The sequence below is a fragment of the Oncorhynchus keta genome, chromosome 29, assembly GCF_023373465.1.
Source record: "Oncorhynchus keta strain PuntledgeMale-10-30-2019 chromosome 29, Oket_V2, whole genome shotgun sequence".
In the NCBI taxonomy this organism is placed as follows: Eukaryota; Metazoa; Chordata; class Actinopteri; order Salmoniformes; family Salmonidae; genus Oncorhynchus; species Oncorhynchus keta.
The window spans coordinates 45,141,342-45,160,059 of NC_068449.1; the positions used below are offsets into that span (position 1 = coordinate 45,141,342).

The window sequence follows — 18,718 nt, forward strand, 5'->3', positions numbered from 1 at the left end:
CAGAACAACAGCAAAGGTCCTTGTGAAGATACTGGATAAAACAGGTACAAAAGTATCTATATCAACAGTATAACGTGTCCTATATTGACATAACCTGAAAGGTTGCTCAGCAAGGAAGAAGCCACTGCTCCAAAACCGCCATAAAAAAGCCAGACTACGGTTTGCAACTGCACATGGGGACAAAGATCATACTTTTTGAAGAAATGTCCTCTGGGCTGAGGAAACAAAAACAGAACTGTTTGGCCATAATGACCATCGTTATGTTTGGAGTGAAGCACGGGGATGGCAGAATCATGTTGTGGGGAGGTGCTTTGCTGCAGGAGGGACTGGTGCACTTCACAAAATAGATGGCATCATGAGGCAGGAAATATATGTGGATATATTGAAGCAACATCTCAAGACATCAGTCAGGATGTTAAAGCTTGGTCACAAATGGGTCTTCCAAATGGACAATGACTGTAAGGATCTGGGTGTAGCTGGTGCAGAGAAGTCAGGCACAGCACAGCAGAGATGAGTAACACAAGGAACTTTACTAAAAACATTAAAATACATGAAGTAACACCAGGCCCACAAACATCGGACCGAACTTACAATAAACAAACACGCACAAAAACCATGGGGGAATCAGAGGGTAAATAATCAACGTGTAATTGGGGAATTGAAACCAGGTGTGTAAAACAAAGACGGATCAGCGATGGCGTTGACCACCGAATGCCGCCCGAACAAGGAGAGGGACCGACTTCGGCAGAAGTCGTGACAATTTAATTTTAATTTTACCTTTATTTAACTAGGCAAGTCAGTTAAGAACACATTCTTATTTTCAATGACGGCCTGGGAACAGTGGGTTAACTGCCTGTTCAGGGGTAGATCGACAGATTTGTACCTTGTCAGCTCAGGGGTTTGAACTCGCAACCTTCCAGTTACTAGTCCAACGCTCTAGCCACTAGGCTACGCTGCCGCTATGACCCCAAGCATCTTCCAAACTTGTGGCAAAATGGCTAAAGGACAACAAAGTCAAGTTATTGGAGTGGCCATCACAAAGCCCTGACCTCAATCCCATGGAAAATTTGTGGGCAGAACTGAAAAAGCGTGTGCGAGCAAGGAGGCCTACAAACCTGACTCAGTTACACCAGCTCTATCAGGAGGAATGGGTCAAAACTTATTGTGGGAAGCTTGTGCAAGGCTACCCAAAACATTTGACCCAAGTTAAACAATTTAAAGGCAATGCAACCAAATACTAATTGAGTGTATGTAAACTTCTGACCCAATGGGAATGTGATGAAAGAAATAAAAGCTGAAATAAATCATTACTACTATCATCACTACTATTATTCTGACATTTCACATTCTTAAAATAACGTGGTGATCCTAACTGACCTAAGACTGGGAATTTTTACTTGGATTAAATGTCAGGAATTGTGAAAAACTGAGTTTAAATGTATTTGGCTAAGGTGTATGTAAACTTCTGACTTCAACTGTACAACTGTTCACTAGTTCCAAAGTGAATGTAGTAATGATTCCTGAGTTTAACCAGAAGGCCAAATGTGTTATGCGATGTGTGACATTTTCTGGATGTAAATTGGTTTTCTGGTCGTAGATTTCACAGATCCATTTTTCTGGTCTCTAGACAGATGTCGAAAGAACGTCCTTTCACAATCCGCATATAAAACCTGACCACGATGTCACAAACATAAGTGGATCATGCCCAAGCTCTTTTGGGGAAACAGACAGGCGCACCGGAGGGGAGAGCTTCCCAGTAAACGCCTTGATCACACATACAGTGTCATTGCATTTTGACACACCAGAAGCACATTCATTTCCAATGGAACCCTGTGTTTGCCTCGCAGCATTGTGTGTGTCAGAGGCAGCTGCAGTGTGTTCAGTGTGGCGCATGCCGTTGCATTTATCAAACGTATGTATCAAATCGTATGTGTAGGTGGCTTGACATAAATGGTAGCAGAACACACTCATTCAAATGCACACATGTGCACACACACAGGTAAATAGTGCCATACATGCACTCAAACATATTCAGTTGACCTTGCTGCTGTGATTGTTGTTGTCCTTGGTGTCTTTGTTGGTTTTTGCATAGTTTATTTCTGGTTTTCCTTTGTCTTTCTCTTTTTTCTCTTTTGTTAATTTTGTTGGTTGTTGGTGCATTGGGTGGGGGGGGGGTCTTGGGAGTGGGGGAATGGATTTTTTTGGTCATTATTATGATTATTTATTTACATTTTCTCGGGGGGCTGTGGGGAGGGTCTCGGATGGTTGAGAGGCAGCTCTTGGGGAACTGTGGGTGGGATCTTGGAAGGGGTGGCAGTTGGAAGCTTGGGCTGGTGGCTGATGGATCGCTGGTTCATGTCCCCGTTTTTTGACCCTGTGGGAGATCTGTTGACCCCGGTTACTTCTGTGTGTCGCTCTGGATGGGAGTCTATTAGATGACTAATGTTATGTAGTTGTTGAGCGGCTTCACTGCAAGTATATTGTATGTTTTCAATACGAAAAAATATTTTTTTTAAAGAACCTGAATGTTGAATTTTCATGATTATGCTGCATACCATTTTGTCACCCTACACCAAACGCGATCACGACACGCAGGTTAAAACATCAAAACAAACTCTAAACCAATGACATTAATTTGGGGACAGGTCGAAAAGCTTTATACATGTATGGCAATTTAGCTAGTTACTTTGCACTTGCTAGCTATTTTGTCCTATTTAGCTAGTTTGCGGTTGCTAGCTAATTTGTCCTAGGATATAAACACTGAGCTGTTATTTTACCTGAAATGCACAAGGTCCTCTACTCCGACAATTAATCCACACATAAAACGGTCAACTGAATCGTTTCTAGTCATCTGTCTTCCTTCCAGGCTTTTTCTTCTCTTGACTTTATATTGCGATTGGCAACTTTCATAAATTAGGTGCATTACCGCCACTGACCTCGTTCGTCTTCAGTCACCCACGTGGGTATAACCAATAAGGAGATGGCACGTGGGTACCTGCTTCTACAAACCAATGAGGAGATGGTAGAGGCAGGACTTGCAGCGCGATCTGCGTCAGAAATAAAAGTGATTTCTATTTTAGCCCTTGGCAATGCAGATGCTCGTTGGCGCGCGCAATGTGGGTGCTTCGCGAGCGGTGTGGTCAGCCTTCAAGTGTGTGTGCGTGGGTGTGTGTGTGCATGTTCACAACATCTCTTATACTCTAACCCTGTATGCATATGTTGTGCACGGTTCCCCACGGACGAGCATTAGGTTATACTTGATTGAGCAAGCCAATTTGCGTCATCCCCAGTGCACATCAAGCAGAAAGAGGTTTGTACTGTATAGTATTGTAAACTATTAAATGCAGCCCTGAAATGAGGGAGAAAAAGCAGGATAAAGAAAATTAAGAGTTGGGGGATAAAGAAGAGGAAGGAAGAGGTGGGGGAAGAAAAGAAGGGGAAGGAAGAGGTGGGGGATAAAGAAGAGGAAGGAAGAGGTGGGGGATAAAGAAGAGGAAGGAATAGGTGGGGGGGAAAGAAGAGGAAGAAAGGAAGGAGAAGGAAGAGGTGGGGATAAAGAAGAGGAAGGAAGAGGTGAGGGAAAAAGAAGAGGAAGGAAGGAAGGAAGGAAGGAAGGAAGGAAGGAAGGAAGGAAGGAAGGAAGGAAGGAAGGAAGGAAGGAAGGAAGGAAGGAAGGAAGGAAGGAAGGAAGGAAGGAAGGAAGGAAGGAAGGAAGGAAGGAAGGAAGGAAGGAAGGAAGGAATGAAGGAAGGAAGGAAGGAAGGAAGGAAGGGGTGGGGATAAAGAAGAGGAAGGAAGGAAGGAAGGAAGGAAGGAAGGAAGGAAGGAAGGAAGGAAGGAAGGAAGGAAGGAAGGAGATAAAAAAGAGAAAGGAAGGAAGAGGTGTGGGATAAAGAAGAGGAAGGAAGAAGAGGAAGGAAGGAAGAGGTGGGGGATAAAGAAGAGGAAGGAAGGAGGGGGATAAAGAAGAGGAAGGAAGGAGGGGGATAAAGATGAGGAAGGAAGAGGTGGGGGGGAAAGAAGAGGAAGGAAGAGGTGGGGGAAAAAGAAGAGGAAGGAAGGAAGGAAGGAAGGAAGGAAGGAAGGAAGGAAGGAAGGAAGGAAGGAAGGAAGGAAGGAAGGAAGGAAGGAAGGAAGGAAGGAAGAGGTGGGGAGAAAGAAGAGGAAGGAAGAGGTGGGGGAAAAGAAGAGGAAGGAAGGAAGGAAGGAAGGAATGAAGGAAGGGGTGGGGATAAAGAAGAGAAAGGAAGGAAGGAAGGAAGGAAGGAAGGAAGGAAGGAAGGAAGGAAGGAAGGAAGGAAGGAAGGAAGGAAGGAAGGAAGGAAGGAAGGAAGGAAGGAAGGAAGGAAGAGGTGGGGATAAAGAAGAGGAAGGAAGAGGTGGGGATAAAGAAGAGGAAGGAATGAAATAAGGAAGGAAGGATGGGGATAAAAAAGAGGAAGGAAGTGGTGGGGGATAAAAAAGAGGAAGGAAGGAGGGGGATAAAGAAGAGGAAGGAAGGAGGGGGATAAAGAAGGGGAAGGAGGGGGATAAAGAAGGGGAAGGAAGGAAGAGGTGGGGGATAAAGATGAGGAAGGAAGAGGTGGGGGATAAAGATGAGGATGGAAGTTGTGGAGGATAAAGATGAGGAAGGAAGAGGTGGGGATTAAGATGGGGAGGGAAGAGGTGGGGATAAAGATGAGGAAGGAAGAGGTGGGGGATAAAGATGAGGAAGAAAGAGGTGGGGGATAATGATGAGGAAGGAAGATGTGGGGGATAAAGATGAGGAAGGAAGAGGTGGGGGATAAAGATGAGGAAGGAAGAGGTGGGGATTAAGTTGAGGAAGGAAGAGGTGGGGGATAAAGATGAGGAAGGAAGAAGTGGGGGATAAAGATGAGGAAGGAAGAGGTGGGGTATAAAGATGAGGAAGAAAGAGGTGGGGCATAAAGATGAGGAAGGAAGAGGTGGGGGATAAAGATGAGGAAGGAAGAGGTGGGGGATAAAGATGAGGAAGAAATAGGAGGGGGATAAAGATGAGGAAGGAAGATGTGGGGGATAAAGATGAGGAAGGAATAGGTGGGGATTAAGTTGAGGAAGGAAGATGTGGGGGATGGGCACAGGGGCTGTTAAGGTGAAAGTATTGAAGAGAGAGAGAGAAAGAGAGACATGGCAACCCATTGGGCACACACTGCTTGAATCAACATTGTTTCCACGCCATTTCAGTTCAAATATGCTGAACAAACAAGAAATAGACGTTGAATTGACATCTGTGTCGTGGGAATGGAATAGGCAAAAAAAGAGGGACCAAGAAAATTGCTATATTTTCATCTTCAATGAACAAATTCAACAGATGAAATGTCTCTGTATCCCTCCCTCTCTACTAGTCTCTCTCTACCTCTCTTTCCCCCCACTCTGTCCATCCCCATGGGAGTTAGCACAGTAGAGGATAACAACAACAAACCACACAATCCAAACCTTTCATTAGGTTTGCTCACTGCTCCAGGGTGGCTTGACAGACACATGCACCTGACGGCACTCCAATAGAATTCACATTGGCCAATTTACAGATCACCAGAAAAGACCACAGTGTCACAGAGAATAGTACTGTTGGCGTAACTCATGAAAGGTACAAACACACACAGCTGTTCTTGTCTATTAATGTTCTGTATTATGTCATGTTTCATGTTTTGTGTGGACCCCAGGAAGTGTCGCTGCTGCTTTTGCGACAGCTAATGGGGATCCTAATAAAATACAAAATACACACACACACACACACACACACACACACACGCAAGCCTACTTGAAGGGGTATTGACGACTTCCACTTTTTTTGTTATTGCCCTAGTTGACTGGTGGTGATGTTAAGACTGATTTTACGGCCGATGTTAAGTGGGTTATGATGAGAACTAAGGAGAACGTTTCTTAGCCAGGACTTGCTCTCTAATCCACTTCTTCCCAACACATTATTCATTTTTGCAGCTTGAACACACACACACACACACACACACACACACACACACACACACACACACACACACACACACACAGCGAGGCCACCAACACACACACACACACACACACAGACACACACATACACTCAGGGAAGCCACCAACACACATACACACAGCGAAGGCACCCCAAGGTCATGCAACCCCGCGGCCACTCTCACCTGAGTCACCTGAGTTTACCCACCATCCTGATAACGGTCCTGATAACGTGCCCTATCCCTCCGCCACTGCTTGACTCCTAGTGTGGTCAGCAGGAGCATGACGTCAACAGGAGCATGCAGCTTTTTTTGGCCAATGTTCACATGTAAGAGTTGACAAAGATGTTGATCGCAATGTGACTTCCTGGATATCGTTTTGATGCCTTGAGGTGTTGTTTTAAACATGTTCTTATACTGAAAGAATTGTACCAATTCCCTTGATAGGAAAGTTGTGCTTTGTGTAGTGTAGCGAGGCAAACTCTTTGGTAAAAGACTGGTTCTCGGCTGATGGTTTTGTAGAAACTCTGACAGACATGATGAAAAGTTTGAGCATATCAACCAAGGCTAGACATTTCCAACTGAGACAGTTATGCAACTAAAAAAGACAGGAACTGTGTCTACAGAGAGATTGCGGAAGCAGATTGCTGGTATTCACCTTGCAAGATTGAGTGATGTCTCATGTATACAATACAGTCTATACAACCAACGTGTCTACGATGTCTCTGTAGAAATGTGAACAAGGGTTTCAAGGACATAGTTAATGATAGCTTCTCCCCTGCAGCCAGAGGACACAGTGTTTGAGTAAAAATATGTCAGATGTAGCAGCGTTCACAGTGGTGGGGCATTTCAAACATATCAGCCAGCCGCTGTTCAATTTCACATAGAGTAGCAGTGGACACCTGGCGTGTGACACTCCACCCCACATTCAAATCACCTATAGCTGCACTGATTCAACAGAAAAAGCCAACAGAAAAAGCGAAGTCAAAATGGGGTCCCGGCAAGTCTTACAGAAGAAAGAGCGGAACTGTTGCTGCTTTGTTTGAGCGCTTTTGGGATTCATATTAGAGGTCGACCGATTCATTGCCGATTAATTAGGGCCGATTTCAAGTTTTCATAACAATCGGTAATCAGCATTTTTGGACGCCGATTATGGCCAATTACATTGCACTCTAGAATGCGTGTGTCACGCCCTGACCGTAGAGATCCTTTTGTTCTCTATGTTTGTTTGGTCAGGGTGTGACTCGGGTGGGAAATTCTATGTTTTGTATTTCTTTGGGTTTGGCCGAGTGTTATTGCCAATCAGAGGCTATCGTTGTCTCTGATTGGGAATCATACTTAGGTAGCCTTTTTTCCCACCTATGTTGTGGGATCTTGTCCTTGTATTGTTGCTGTTGAGCCCTACAAGGCTGTATTCTCTCTTTCTTGTTTTTCGGGTTATCATTAAAGAATATGATTAACCTACCCCACATCTTGGTCCACTTCTTCAGACGAGCATTACAGCGTGGCAGGCTGACCACCTGTTACGCGAGTGCAGCAAGGAGCCAAGGTAAGTTGCTAGCTAGCATTAAACTTATCTTATAAAAAACAATCAATCTTAACATAATCACTTGTTAACTAGACATGGTTAATGATATTACTAGTTTAACTAGCTTGTCCTGCATTGCAAATAATCAATGCAGTGATTTATCATCGAATCACAGCCTACTTCGCCAAACGGGTGCTGATTTAACAAGCGCATTCACGAAAAAAAGCACTGTTGTTGCAACAATGTACCTGACCATAAACATCTATGCCTTTCTTAAAATCAATACACAAGTATATTTTTTAAAACCTACATATTCAGTTAAAAGAAATTCATGGTAACAGGCCATATTAACTAAGGAAATTGTGTCACTTCCCTTGCATTCTGTCAGGGTATGTGCAGCAGTTTGGGCCACCTGGCTCGTTGCGAACTGTGTGAAGACCACTTATTCCTAACAAAGACCGTAATTCATTTGCCAGAATTGTACATAATTATGACATAACAATGAAGGTTGTGCTATGTAAAAGCACATTTTTTTTTTTTACACAATTTATTGTCCAAGCAGGCAGTCTACACAGCAAGGGCCATTAATGGGTATTGAGTGCTATGGTCGGGCAGTATCCAGATTTTCATAACTCATACCGTTCCTGTACCATACCGGGTTAATCCTTTTCTTTTGAGGGGGGGGGGGTGCACAAAGCTAATTTAGGCAGCGGGGATGTTGATCCAGGAGGAGATTGATTGTCTCGCTGTAACCAAGAAACGTGATCTTGCAAGCTAGCCACTTATCTAGCAACAGCTGAAGCCCTGAGCTGGAGATCATTTATTTCTCCCTTTTTTTTACACTGTTGAAAATCATACCGTTGGTATTTCAAAATACCGCGGTATAGGGTATATACGGTATAGGGTATATACGGTATAGGGTATATACGGTATAGAGGGTATATACGGTATAGGGTATATACGGTATAGGGTATATACGGTATAGTGTATATACGGTATAGGGTATATACGGTATAGTGTATATACGGTATAGGGTATATACGGTATAGGGTATATACGGTATAGTGTATATACGGTATAGGGTATATACGGTATAGGGTATATACGGTATAGTGTATATACGGTATAGGGTATATACGGTATAGGGTATATACGGTATAGGGTATATACGGTATAGGGTATATACGGTATAGTGTATATACGGTATAGGGTATATACGGTATAGGGTATATACGGTATAGTGCCCAAGCCTATTGAGGGTGTCTCTCGAAAACAGGTGGTGTTGACGTCTTTATGGAACAGCATGACAGCTCACTTTGATATTGTTTCGAAGTTGACTAATGCAACTGGATTTAACAAATCGACCCGGTGCCAAAATGTACTCATTCCAAACCTTGTGAAGTAAATACAACACACTACATTCTGGTAATACTTTGCAAATGAACATGAACAGCAAAATGAACATTGCACTTAACAAGACAGGTTCAAAATGGGACTCGCCTTCTGTCTCGTACACTCCAATGACTGATATTGAGCAGCAGATTGTCAGAGAGGTGGACAAAAAGCTTTGTTCACAACACCCATGTATTTTCCTGTCACTCAAACTTGCTAGGCTGTCCATTGACCATCCAGATGATTAGTAAATACCAGACCTGTGTCAAATAGGAATAAATTCATGAATTTGTATGTCTGATGTTGTGACTATATTAGGTTTCTCTTTTTGTTGTGGAATCTCTTTGAACGCAGTGCAATTTCTGTATATAATAGACACTTCTGTGAAAACACACAATAAAATACTATCTAAACTAATCAAAATATACTTATACTTTAGAGTTGCTGTTGGTTAGGTGTGTCTGGCACAATGGAATAGTCCCAAAAGTACAAACCTCAATCTTTCTAATCGAAATATTTGAATACTTTCTTATACTTTAGAGTTGTTGTTGGTTAGTTCTGACTAGTACAATGGAATAGTCCCAAAAGTACAAAACTCAATCTTGTTTGATCCAGAGTTTAATTGGGATATAAAATGGTTTCCCTCTAGATGAAAATCAAACAGGACCCTGGGGGGAATCACTGCAATTAAAATATATCAATTTCCCTCCAAAATTAGGATTTGTCTTTTGTTTTTCACTGAGCTCTCTAATTTGACGCCACTACGCTGTGTGCCAATTTTACGTTAAAGAGGTTTAACAAAGCCAGTGGGATATTTAGGGGCCATAAACGCTTGTCGTAAATGGAGACATACGCAAAGCACTTAATGCCCTATTATATGCTTAGAAATCATGTATTACGCTTGGAGCTACAGCAACACACTCTGGAGGGGCAGTGGGGTTTGGATTCTATGATGATCCAAAATAACATTAATGAAATGAAAACAAACTTTGGGGACATCCGGTAGCAAATCTAATCGTGCTTTGAGCTAAAGAACTTCATTGGGACTTGAAGATTGAATCTGAAGTTTACCGTAACACCATTGAAACTTGTAATGTGCATACATGAAAAGACATGAATTTGATAGTGCACAAATGGCTTGTAGACCTTATATAGCTTTTACACCAGACTCTATAATCGGACTCTGTGATATAGACATACAGTACATTTGGAAAGCATTCAGACCCTTTGACTTTTTCCACATTTGGTTACGTTGCAGCCGTATTCTAAAATGGAGGAAATGTTTTTTTCTTCCTCGTCAATCTACACATACAGTACCTGTCAAAAGTTTGGACAAATCAAATCAAAGTTTATTGGTCACGTGCACCGAATACAACAGCTTACTTACAGGCTCTAACCAAGAGTGCAAAAAAAGGTATTAGGTGAACAATAGGTAAGTAAAGAAATAAAAACAACAGTAAAAAAGACAGTGAAAAATAACAGTAGCGAGGCTACATACAGTAACGAGGCTATAACAGTAGTGATGCTGCATAGTCGGGCTGGTTGAGGTAGTAGCTACATGTAGGTATGGTTAAAGTGACTATGCATATATGATAAATAGAGAGTAGCATAAAAGAGGGGTTGGCAGGTGGTGGGTGGCGGAACACAATGCAGGGAGCCCGTTTAGCCAATGTGCTGGGGCACTGGTTGGTCGGGCCAATTGAGGTAGTATGTACATGAATGTATAGTTAAAGTGACTATGCATATGTGATAAACAGAGAGTAGCAGCAGTGTAAAAGAAGGGTTGGGGGGTAGCCAGCCAACTGGGTAGCCAGCCCTAGTCCAGGTAGCCATTTGACTACCTGTTCAGGAGTCTTATGGCTTGGAGTTAAACACTGTTGAGAAGTATTTTTGTCCTAGACTTGGCACTCCAGTACAGCTTGCCATGTGGTAGTAGAGAGAACAGTCTATGACTGGGGTGGCTGGGGTCTTTGACAATTTTTAAGGCAATCCTCTGACATTGCCTGGTGTAGAGATCCTGAATGGCAGGCAGCTTAGCCCCAGTGATGTACTGGGCCGTATGCACTACCCTTTGTCGTGCCTTGCGGTCGGAGGCCGAGCAATTGCCATACCAGGCAGTGATGCTCTCGATGTTGCAGCTGTAGAACCTTTTGAGGATCTGAGGACCCATGCCAAATAATTTTAGTTTCCTGAGGGGGAATAGGCATTGCCGTGCCCTCTTCACGACTGTCTTGGTGTGTTTGGACCATTGTAGTTCGGTGATGTGGACACAGAGGAACTTAAAGCTCTCAACCTGCTCCACTACAGCCCAGTCGATGAGAATGGGGGCGTGCTCGGTCCTCCTTTTCCTGTTGTCCACAATCATCTCCTTAGTCTTGGCTACATTGAGGGATAGGTTGTTATTCTGGCACCACCCAGCCAGGTCTCTGACCTCCTCCCGATAGGCTGTCTTGTTGTTGTCTGTGATCAGGCCTACCACTGTTGTGTCGTCAGCAAACTTAATGATGGTGTTGGAGTTGTGCCTGGCCATGCAGTCGTGGGTGAACAGGGAGTACAGGAGGGGACTGAGCACGCACCCCTGAGGGGCCCCCGTGTTGAGGATCAGCGTGGCAGATGTGTTGCTACCTACCCTCACCACCTGGGGGCGGCCCGTCAGGAAGTCCAGGATCCAGTTGTAGAGGGAGGTGTTTAGTCCCAGGATCCTTAGCTTAATGATAAGCTTTGAGGGTACTATGGTGTTGAACGCTGAGCTGTATTCAATGAATAGCATTCTCAGGTAGGTGTTCCTTTTGTCGAGGTGGGAAAGGGCAGTGTGGTGTGCAATAGAGATTGCATCATCTGTGGATCTGTTTGGGCGGTATGCAAATTGGAGTGGGTCTAGGGTTTCTGGGACAATGGTGTTGATGTGAGCCATCACCAGCCTTTCAAAGCACTTCATGGCTACGGACATGAGTCCTATGGGTCTGTAGTCATTTAGGCAGGTTGCCTTCGTGTTCTTGGGCACAGCGACTATGGTGGTCTGCTTGAAACATGTTGCTATTACAGACTCAATCAGGGACATGTTGAAAATGTCAGTGCCAGTTGGTCCACACACGCTAGGAGCACACGTCCCGGTAATCCGTCTGGCCCCACAGCCTTGTGTATGTTGACCTGTTTAAAGGTCTTACTCATGTCGGCTACGGAGAGTGTGATCACACAGTCATCCGGAACAGCTGATGCTCTCATTCATGCCTCAGTGTTGCTTGCTTCGTAGCGAGCATAGAAGTGATTTAGCTCGTCTGGTAGACTCGTGTCACTGGGCAGCTCGCGGCTGTAGTCTGTCTCGCCTTTGTAGTCTGTAATAGTTTGCAAGCCCTGCCACATATGACGAGCGTCGGAGCTGATGTAGTACGATTCAATCTTAGCCCTGTATTGACGCTTTGCCTGTTTGATGGTTCATCGTAGTGCATAGCTGGTTTTCTTTTAAGCTTCCGGGTTAGAGTCCCACACCTTGAAAGCGGCAGCTCTACCCTTTAGCTCAGTGTGAATGTTGCCTGTAAATGGCTACCTGGTTGAAAGAATGCCAAGAGGGTGCAAAGCTGGCCTCTCGGGTGGCGCAGTGGTACTGCATCACAGTGCTAGCTGTGCCACCAGAGATTCTTGGTTCGGGCCCAGGCTCTGTCGCAGCCGGCCACAACCGTGAGGCCCATGGGGCGGCACACAATTGGCCCAGCACCGTCCGGGTTAGGGAGGGTTTGGCTGGCAAGGATATCCTTGTCTCATCGTAAACTAGCGACTCGTGTGTCGGGCCGGGCGCAGTGCGCGCTGACCAGGTCACCAGGTGTACAGTGTTTCCTCCAACACATTGGTGTGGCTGGCTTCCGGGTTGGATGTGCATTGTGTCAAGAAGCAGTGCGGCTAGGTTGTGTTTCGGAGGACGCATGGCTCTCGACCTACACCTCTCCCGAGTCCGTGTGGGAGTTGCAGCAATGAGACAAGACTGTAACTACTACCAATTGGAATTGGGGAGGAAAAAGGGGTTAAAAAGTGTGCAAAGCAGTCAATAAAGGCAAAGGGTGGATACTTTGAAGAAGCTCAATAAAATATATTTAGATTTGTTTAACACTTTTTGGGTTACTACATGATTCCATATGTGTTATTTCATAGTTTTGATGTCTTCACTATTATTCTACAATGTAGAAAATAGTTGTTTTTTTAAGAAAAATTGGAATGAGTAGTTGTGCCCAAACTTTTGACTGATACTGTAATACCCCATCATGACAAAGCAAAACTGTTTTTTAGAAATATTACCAAATTTCTTGAAACAAAATGGAAATATCACATTTACATAAGTAATCAGACCATTTACTCAGTACTTTGTTGAAGCACCTTTGGCTGAGATTTCAGCCTTGAGTCTTCTTGGGTATGATGCTACAAGCTTGGCACACCTGTATTTGGGGAGTTTCTCTCATTCTTCTCTGCAGATCCTCTCAAGCTCTGGCAGGTCATAGTGAAGGAAGTGTTCTCATGAGGGTAAACACAGAAAACTTTCCATTCCACATCAGAGACAGAAAAACACAATCTGAGGATATTATACTATTTTTTTTTGCATGCACAAATCATTTCAAAGTAACTTTATATGAAGTTATGTGGTTATGATTGTTGCACTTGTGAGGTAACTAAGGCATCTGGGAGTGAGGTCTAATGTATTTACAGCCAGGAAAGCCATGATGCATACCCCATAAGACATGCCACCAGAGGTCTCTTCACAATCCCCAAGTCCAGAACAGGTGCACAGTACTACATAGAGACATGACTACATTGAACTCTATTCCACATCATGTAACTGATGCAAGCAGTAGAATCAGATTTTGAAAAACAGGTAAAAATACCAGTGGTGTAAAGTACTTAAGTTAAAAGACTTTAAAGTACTACTTAAGTCGTTTTTGGGGGTATCTGTCTTTTACTATTTATATTTTTGACAACTTTTACTTCACTATAATGTACTCTTTACTCCATACATTTTCCCTGACACCCAAGAGTACTCGTTACATTTTGAATGCTAAGCAGGAAAAGGGTCCAATTCGCACATTATCAGCTCTAGGAAGAGTCTTGGTGGTTCTAAACCTTCCATTTAAGAATGGGGACCTGCAAAAATGTTTTGGTACCCTTCCCCAGATATTGTGCCTCAACACAATCCTGTCTCGGAGCTCGACGGACAATTCCTTCAAACTCATGGCTTAGATTTTGCTCTGACATGCAAGGTCAAATGTGACCTTTATATAGACAGGTGTGTGCCTTTCCAAACCATGTCCAATCAATTGAATTTACCACAGGTGTACTCCAATCAAGTTGTAAACACATCTTAAGGAAGATCAACCACAACAGGATGTATCTACCTGAGCTCAATTTCGAGTTTAATAGTAAAGTATCCGAATACTTATGGTATTAAGGTATTTCTGTTTTGTATTTATTAAAACATTTGCAAAAAATTACAAAAACCTATTTTCACTTTGTCATTATGGGTAATTGTGTGCAGATTAATGAGGACATGTTTGTTTTCATCCATGTTAGAATTGGGCTGTAATGTAACAAAATGTTGAAAAAGTCAAGGGATCTGAAAATATTCCTGAATGCACTTTACATGTATGTCTTCAAGTTCTCTGTTGCCAAGATGTACTGTCTGTTACAACCTGAATGATGAATTGAATTGAATGACTTGCCCTCAACCACACACAACATGACAAGTAAACACTGTTGTTGTGCCTGGTGTACTACAAACACACACACAAGCGTGTGCGTGCATGTAGCGTCTATGCAAAACTTTGGCACACAAACAACATTCTGCTTCTGAAAGGATGGAAAACAATGCAACATCGCTGGGTTGAGAGAGAGTGCTTCAAATCATAGTTCAATGTGCAGTCACACACACACACACACTCTCCTGCGGCACAGCCATTCTGTTCGCTGGCAGAGGGGCAGGCCACATGGGCAGATAGACCTAGAAAGTACAAAAGAAAAGTTTCTGTGTCAATCAATATGGCCGCCATGAGGTATACGATTTGCCAATGCAGGGTTTCTCCTTTTCTTTGGCTTGAATAGAAGGACAGGCACCATCTTTGGGAACTGGGCTGAGAAATTGCAAACGCTCCTGAAAGGCATGAACCTAAGGATACAGGGAAACCGGGTGGCTGGCCTGCTTAAGGGATGTTAGTACTCGCCAAATGCTGTTGTGGAAACAGTGTTAAGAGAGATACATCATTTTTTTCACGTGACTCGCGTGAAAAAAAGCCTGTGACATACGTCCATTATTGATGACATCATACAAAGCCAATTATTGTTGTGTAGAAAGTTGACAAAAGACTGAATGGATATTAATGTCAATGTAATGTAAATGGTTTCATAGAAAGCAAATATTCTAACTAGGGTTGGGCAGTATTTCATACCTTCATACCGTTCCTGTACCATACCGGGGTATACAGTATTGCCAGCAGTGCAGACAATGGGCGCTATTTCTTTCCAAGCATAAAAATGTAATTAAATTAATATAAAAGCAAGGCAGCGGGGATCTTAATCGAGGACGGGATTAATTGTCTCGGCTGTAACCAAGAAGCTTGATCTAGCAAGTTAGCCACTTAGCCAGCAAGTTAGCGAACCAAATGCCTAGCTGGAGACCTAAACTGGAGATAATTGATTTGGCACATCTTAGAAACTTACCATATTGTTAGTTTTAAGCAGTGCTACTTCAGCTACTCTGAACTGGGGGAAAAACGGCTTCATATCAATAGTCTAAAGTTGCTTCCTCGACTTGTCTCCTTTCCTTCATCTGCACTGATGTGAATGGGCAGGGCTGGACTGGACAGGTGAAGCAGTTTAATAATTCGGGACTACAATTAGGACTTTCAAACCAGTGCAAATGAAGGACATGAGACAAGGAGTTGGCGTCACTTTAGACTGTTGAGATGCAGCCATTATTGATTCAGAAGAAGGAGAAGGAACCACGTCAGACTGTTGAGATGAACAGAGAGACTGCACTTGATGAATCAATTGAACTCTGTGCACTTACATTTAAATGAATCGGACCTCCCCTCCTCAAAGATCAAAGATGTGCTCCCTAAATAAGTATCTGTGTTTGTCACAGACTGGGCAGCATAAAATGTCATCAAACTTGTAATATCACATTTAAAAAATATATATATATTTTCTCTGCACCTGACGGTATCTTTGATTCTATTTACTGTATAAACTATTAAAAGCTCATATCCAGGACACAGCGATTGTGCAATTTGGTGTATGTTTTTTCAACTGTAAGTGATTACAAGGATAAATAAAGATAGAGAGGGGGGTGGGACGAGGAATTACAGGAAGTCTTTATAATAACCATATTCATCACATTAGGGGGAGGGCCTTAATTTGACTGACACAAATCCATTTGGCTTAATTCACAAAACAAATCCTCTGCGTTTGACATTATTTCTAGGCTGTGACAAACAAACGCAACTAATAACATGAAACATCAAAGAAAATAAAACTAATTTGGGGGGTAAAAAAATGTGTGATTTAGCTAGATACGCATTCCAGTAAACGATAAAGCACTCAAATCTATCTACAATGTGGGCTCGTCTAGAATTCCAATCTGTCATTGAATGGCCAGAGCGGCACCGGAGCGCAAAGCATGTCCACTTGGTATTTGCAGAACACACTAGTCTGTAATAATGTAGGACAAAATTTATATTTTCTCAACAGCCTAACTTCTATCTGGCGCACATTTTATCTGTATCTTATCAAATCACGACGTACTTCGTTTTTATGGTGTTTATATTATTGCGTTTTCTCACACAATAATGTCATAGGTTCTTATCACAGGGTTACAGCAGTACAGTACTTCGGAATATAATCACTGGAATATAATCACCCAAACAAAACGTTAAATAATCACGCCACAGTACAACACCATAACGAATTTAAGATATCCACACTACACAACATACAACATTATCCCATAAACAACATTATGCTACATTATATAATATCTGGTGTTAATGGGCTGGTCGAGACACAGCAGCCCCACTGCGATCCCAATTCATAAAACCGACGTGCGCACGTGACGCATGTTCCGTCGCCTAATCCAAATGTTCCATTGAAAAAATACAACGGATAGTACAAGACTTTCTCATTCAACTTCCAAATTTAGTTACATGCTATTGATAGGATGTGAAACGCAATCCCCAGCGAAACATGCCGAGGCTGTGGCGCAAATGTTTCCTAAAATACACTGCTGTCCATCCTGTAGTCTCTCTTGAGTGGCTTCGGGCGGCGCGTGTCAATCAATCCCCGCGAGTCTATTTTTCATTCTTGAAAGAGCCTCATTCGTTGACACTCTCTATTTATTATTTCATCTTTGCGAACTCGGAGATTAAACAGAGAAGTGTTTAGTTAGACATGGTTATTCGGTCTGGTTAGAGCAACTTGCGCGTCCATAGACGGTTATAATACGAGGGCGATAATCTAACTTTCATGACATGCCGATTTAGCCTATATAAAACCTACCTGTAAATAACATTAAATTGTTTGGGGTATAGCATCATAAGGTATAAAATCAGGCTACCAACATTGACATGGAATCCTCTATAACGCTCGGGTAGCTACCTCCAAATGGCACCGGGACATTACTTTCACCGTAGTTTTAAACCCAAGCTAAATTCATTGGGTTAGACCAATGCGCTTTATTGATTTTCATCGATGTATGTAATACGCCTATCACAATTTCTGAATCCCAAATTAGCCTACTTTTCTTGTTCATTTCGACAATTGCGCGCGAAGTGTACACAGCTTTACCCAAACGCAGGTCTATTGTTGTCATATTTCGGACTCAAATGTATCAAAACAACAATGTTGTGTCAATTACAACACTTTGAAACTTGTTTATAAACACAATACAATACTTTGGCTCCTCCGACCTCATGCACAATATTACTCACCTGCATTCCTTAGCTTCTTATTCCGGTAGACAGAGAATATCACCAAAAGGTTGCCCAAAATATCAACCACTATAGTGAATATGAGAAAGCACCCCAAAGTTGTAGTAACCCACGGAGGGCGACTCAGCACTTCCTCGTACGGGTCCAGCGACGACCTGTTCAGATAAGACCCATTGATAATCATTGTATATTTTGTAACTTTTCCAATTAGAGAAGTAAACGTACCGCCCGTCCCATAAAATGTAGTCTACATTTTGGATACAGGGATGCCGTGGTATTCTCCCGTGGCTTTCCTCCTCTCCATATTGCCGTTTTATAGCTCCCGTAGACAAACTTATATTTATCCTTCTAGTCACAATGCTCGCGTGTCAGAGTCTACACGTACATGGCTATATGTGTACGCATCACATTGTTGGTATGTGACATTCAGAGGCAACTCCAAACCTTCCCATGTTAACATTGTGTCATTAAAGTGAGCCTGTCGTGGGTGGTGACGGGTAAGTGGTAGCCTAATGCTGCCTCTCAGCGCCCGAAAGAGGGAAAAACAGTGGACGGCACGCGGCGGCACTCCTTTATTTTCCCGGGTGTTCTTTGAAGCCTGGCTGCGAGCTCTCCTCGCAATTATTGCTTTGCTTCCAGCGACTCGTTCATTTATTCATGCGTTCGTTGATCATTATTTCTGAGGAATGGTTCATATTTTATCCATTCCCACATCGATGTATTCACACTGAAAGAAGCAGATAGCATGCACCTTTTATAACATGTCGATATAAGGATGTTGACTAGCCTATGGCATTATTAAAATGATCCTGATGATTATGCTTAATATCAATTATTGGAATTGATTCCAATTACTATGATAGAGAAAGTACTAT

General features: G+C 42.9%; 1 protein-coding gene across 1 annotated transcript in view; it reads right to left on the reverse strand.

Annotated features, from left to right (window-relative positions):
• LOC118362956 (melatonin receptor type 1A-A) overlaps positions 1-18,402 on the reverse strand; it is a 59,245-nt gene extending 40,843 nt beyond the window's left edge. The window contains exon 1 of the mRNA XM_035743708.2: positions 17,844-18,402. Coding sequence (XP_035599601.2) covers positions 17,844-18,027 — 184 coding nt within the window. The 5' untranslated portion in view covers positions 18,028-18,402. The remainder of the gene's footprint in view (positions 1-17,843) is intronic.
• Positions 18,403-18,718: the final 316 nt, after the last annotated feature.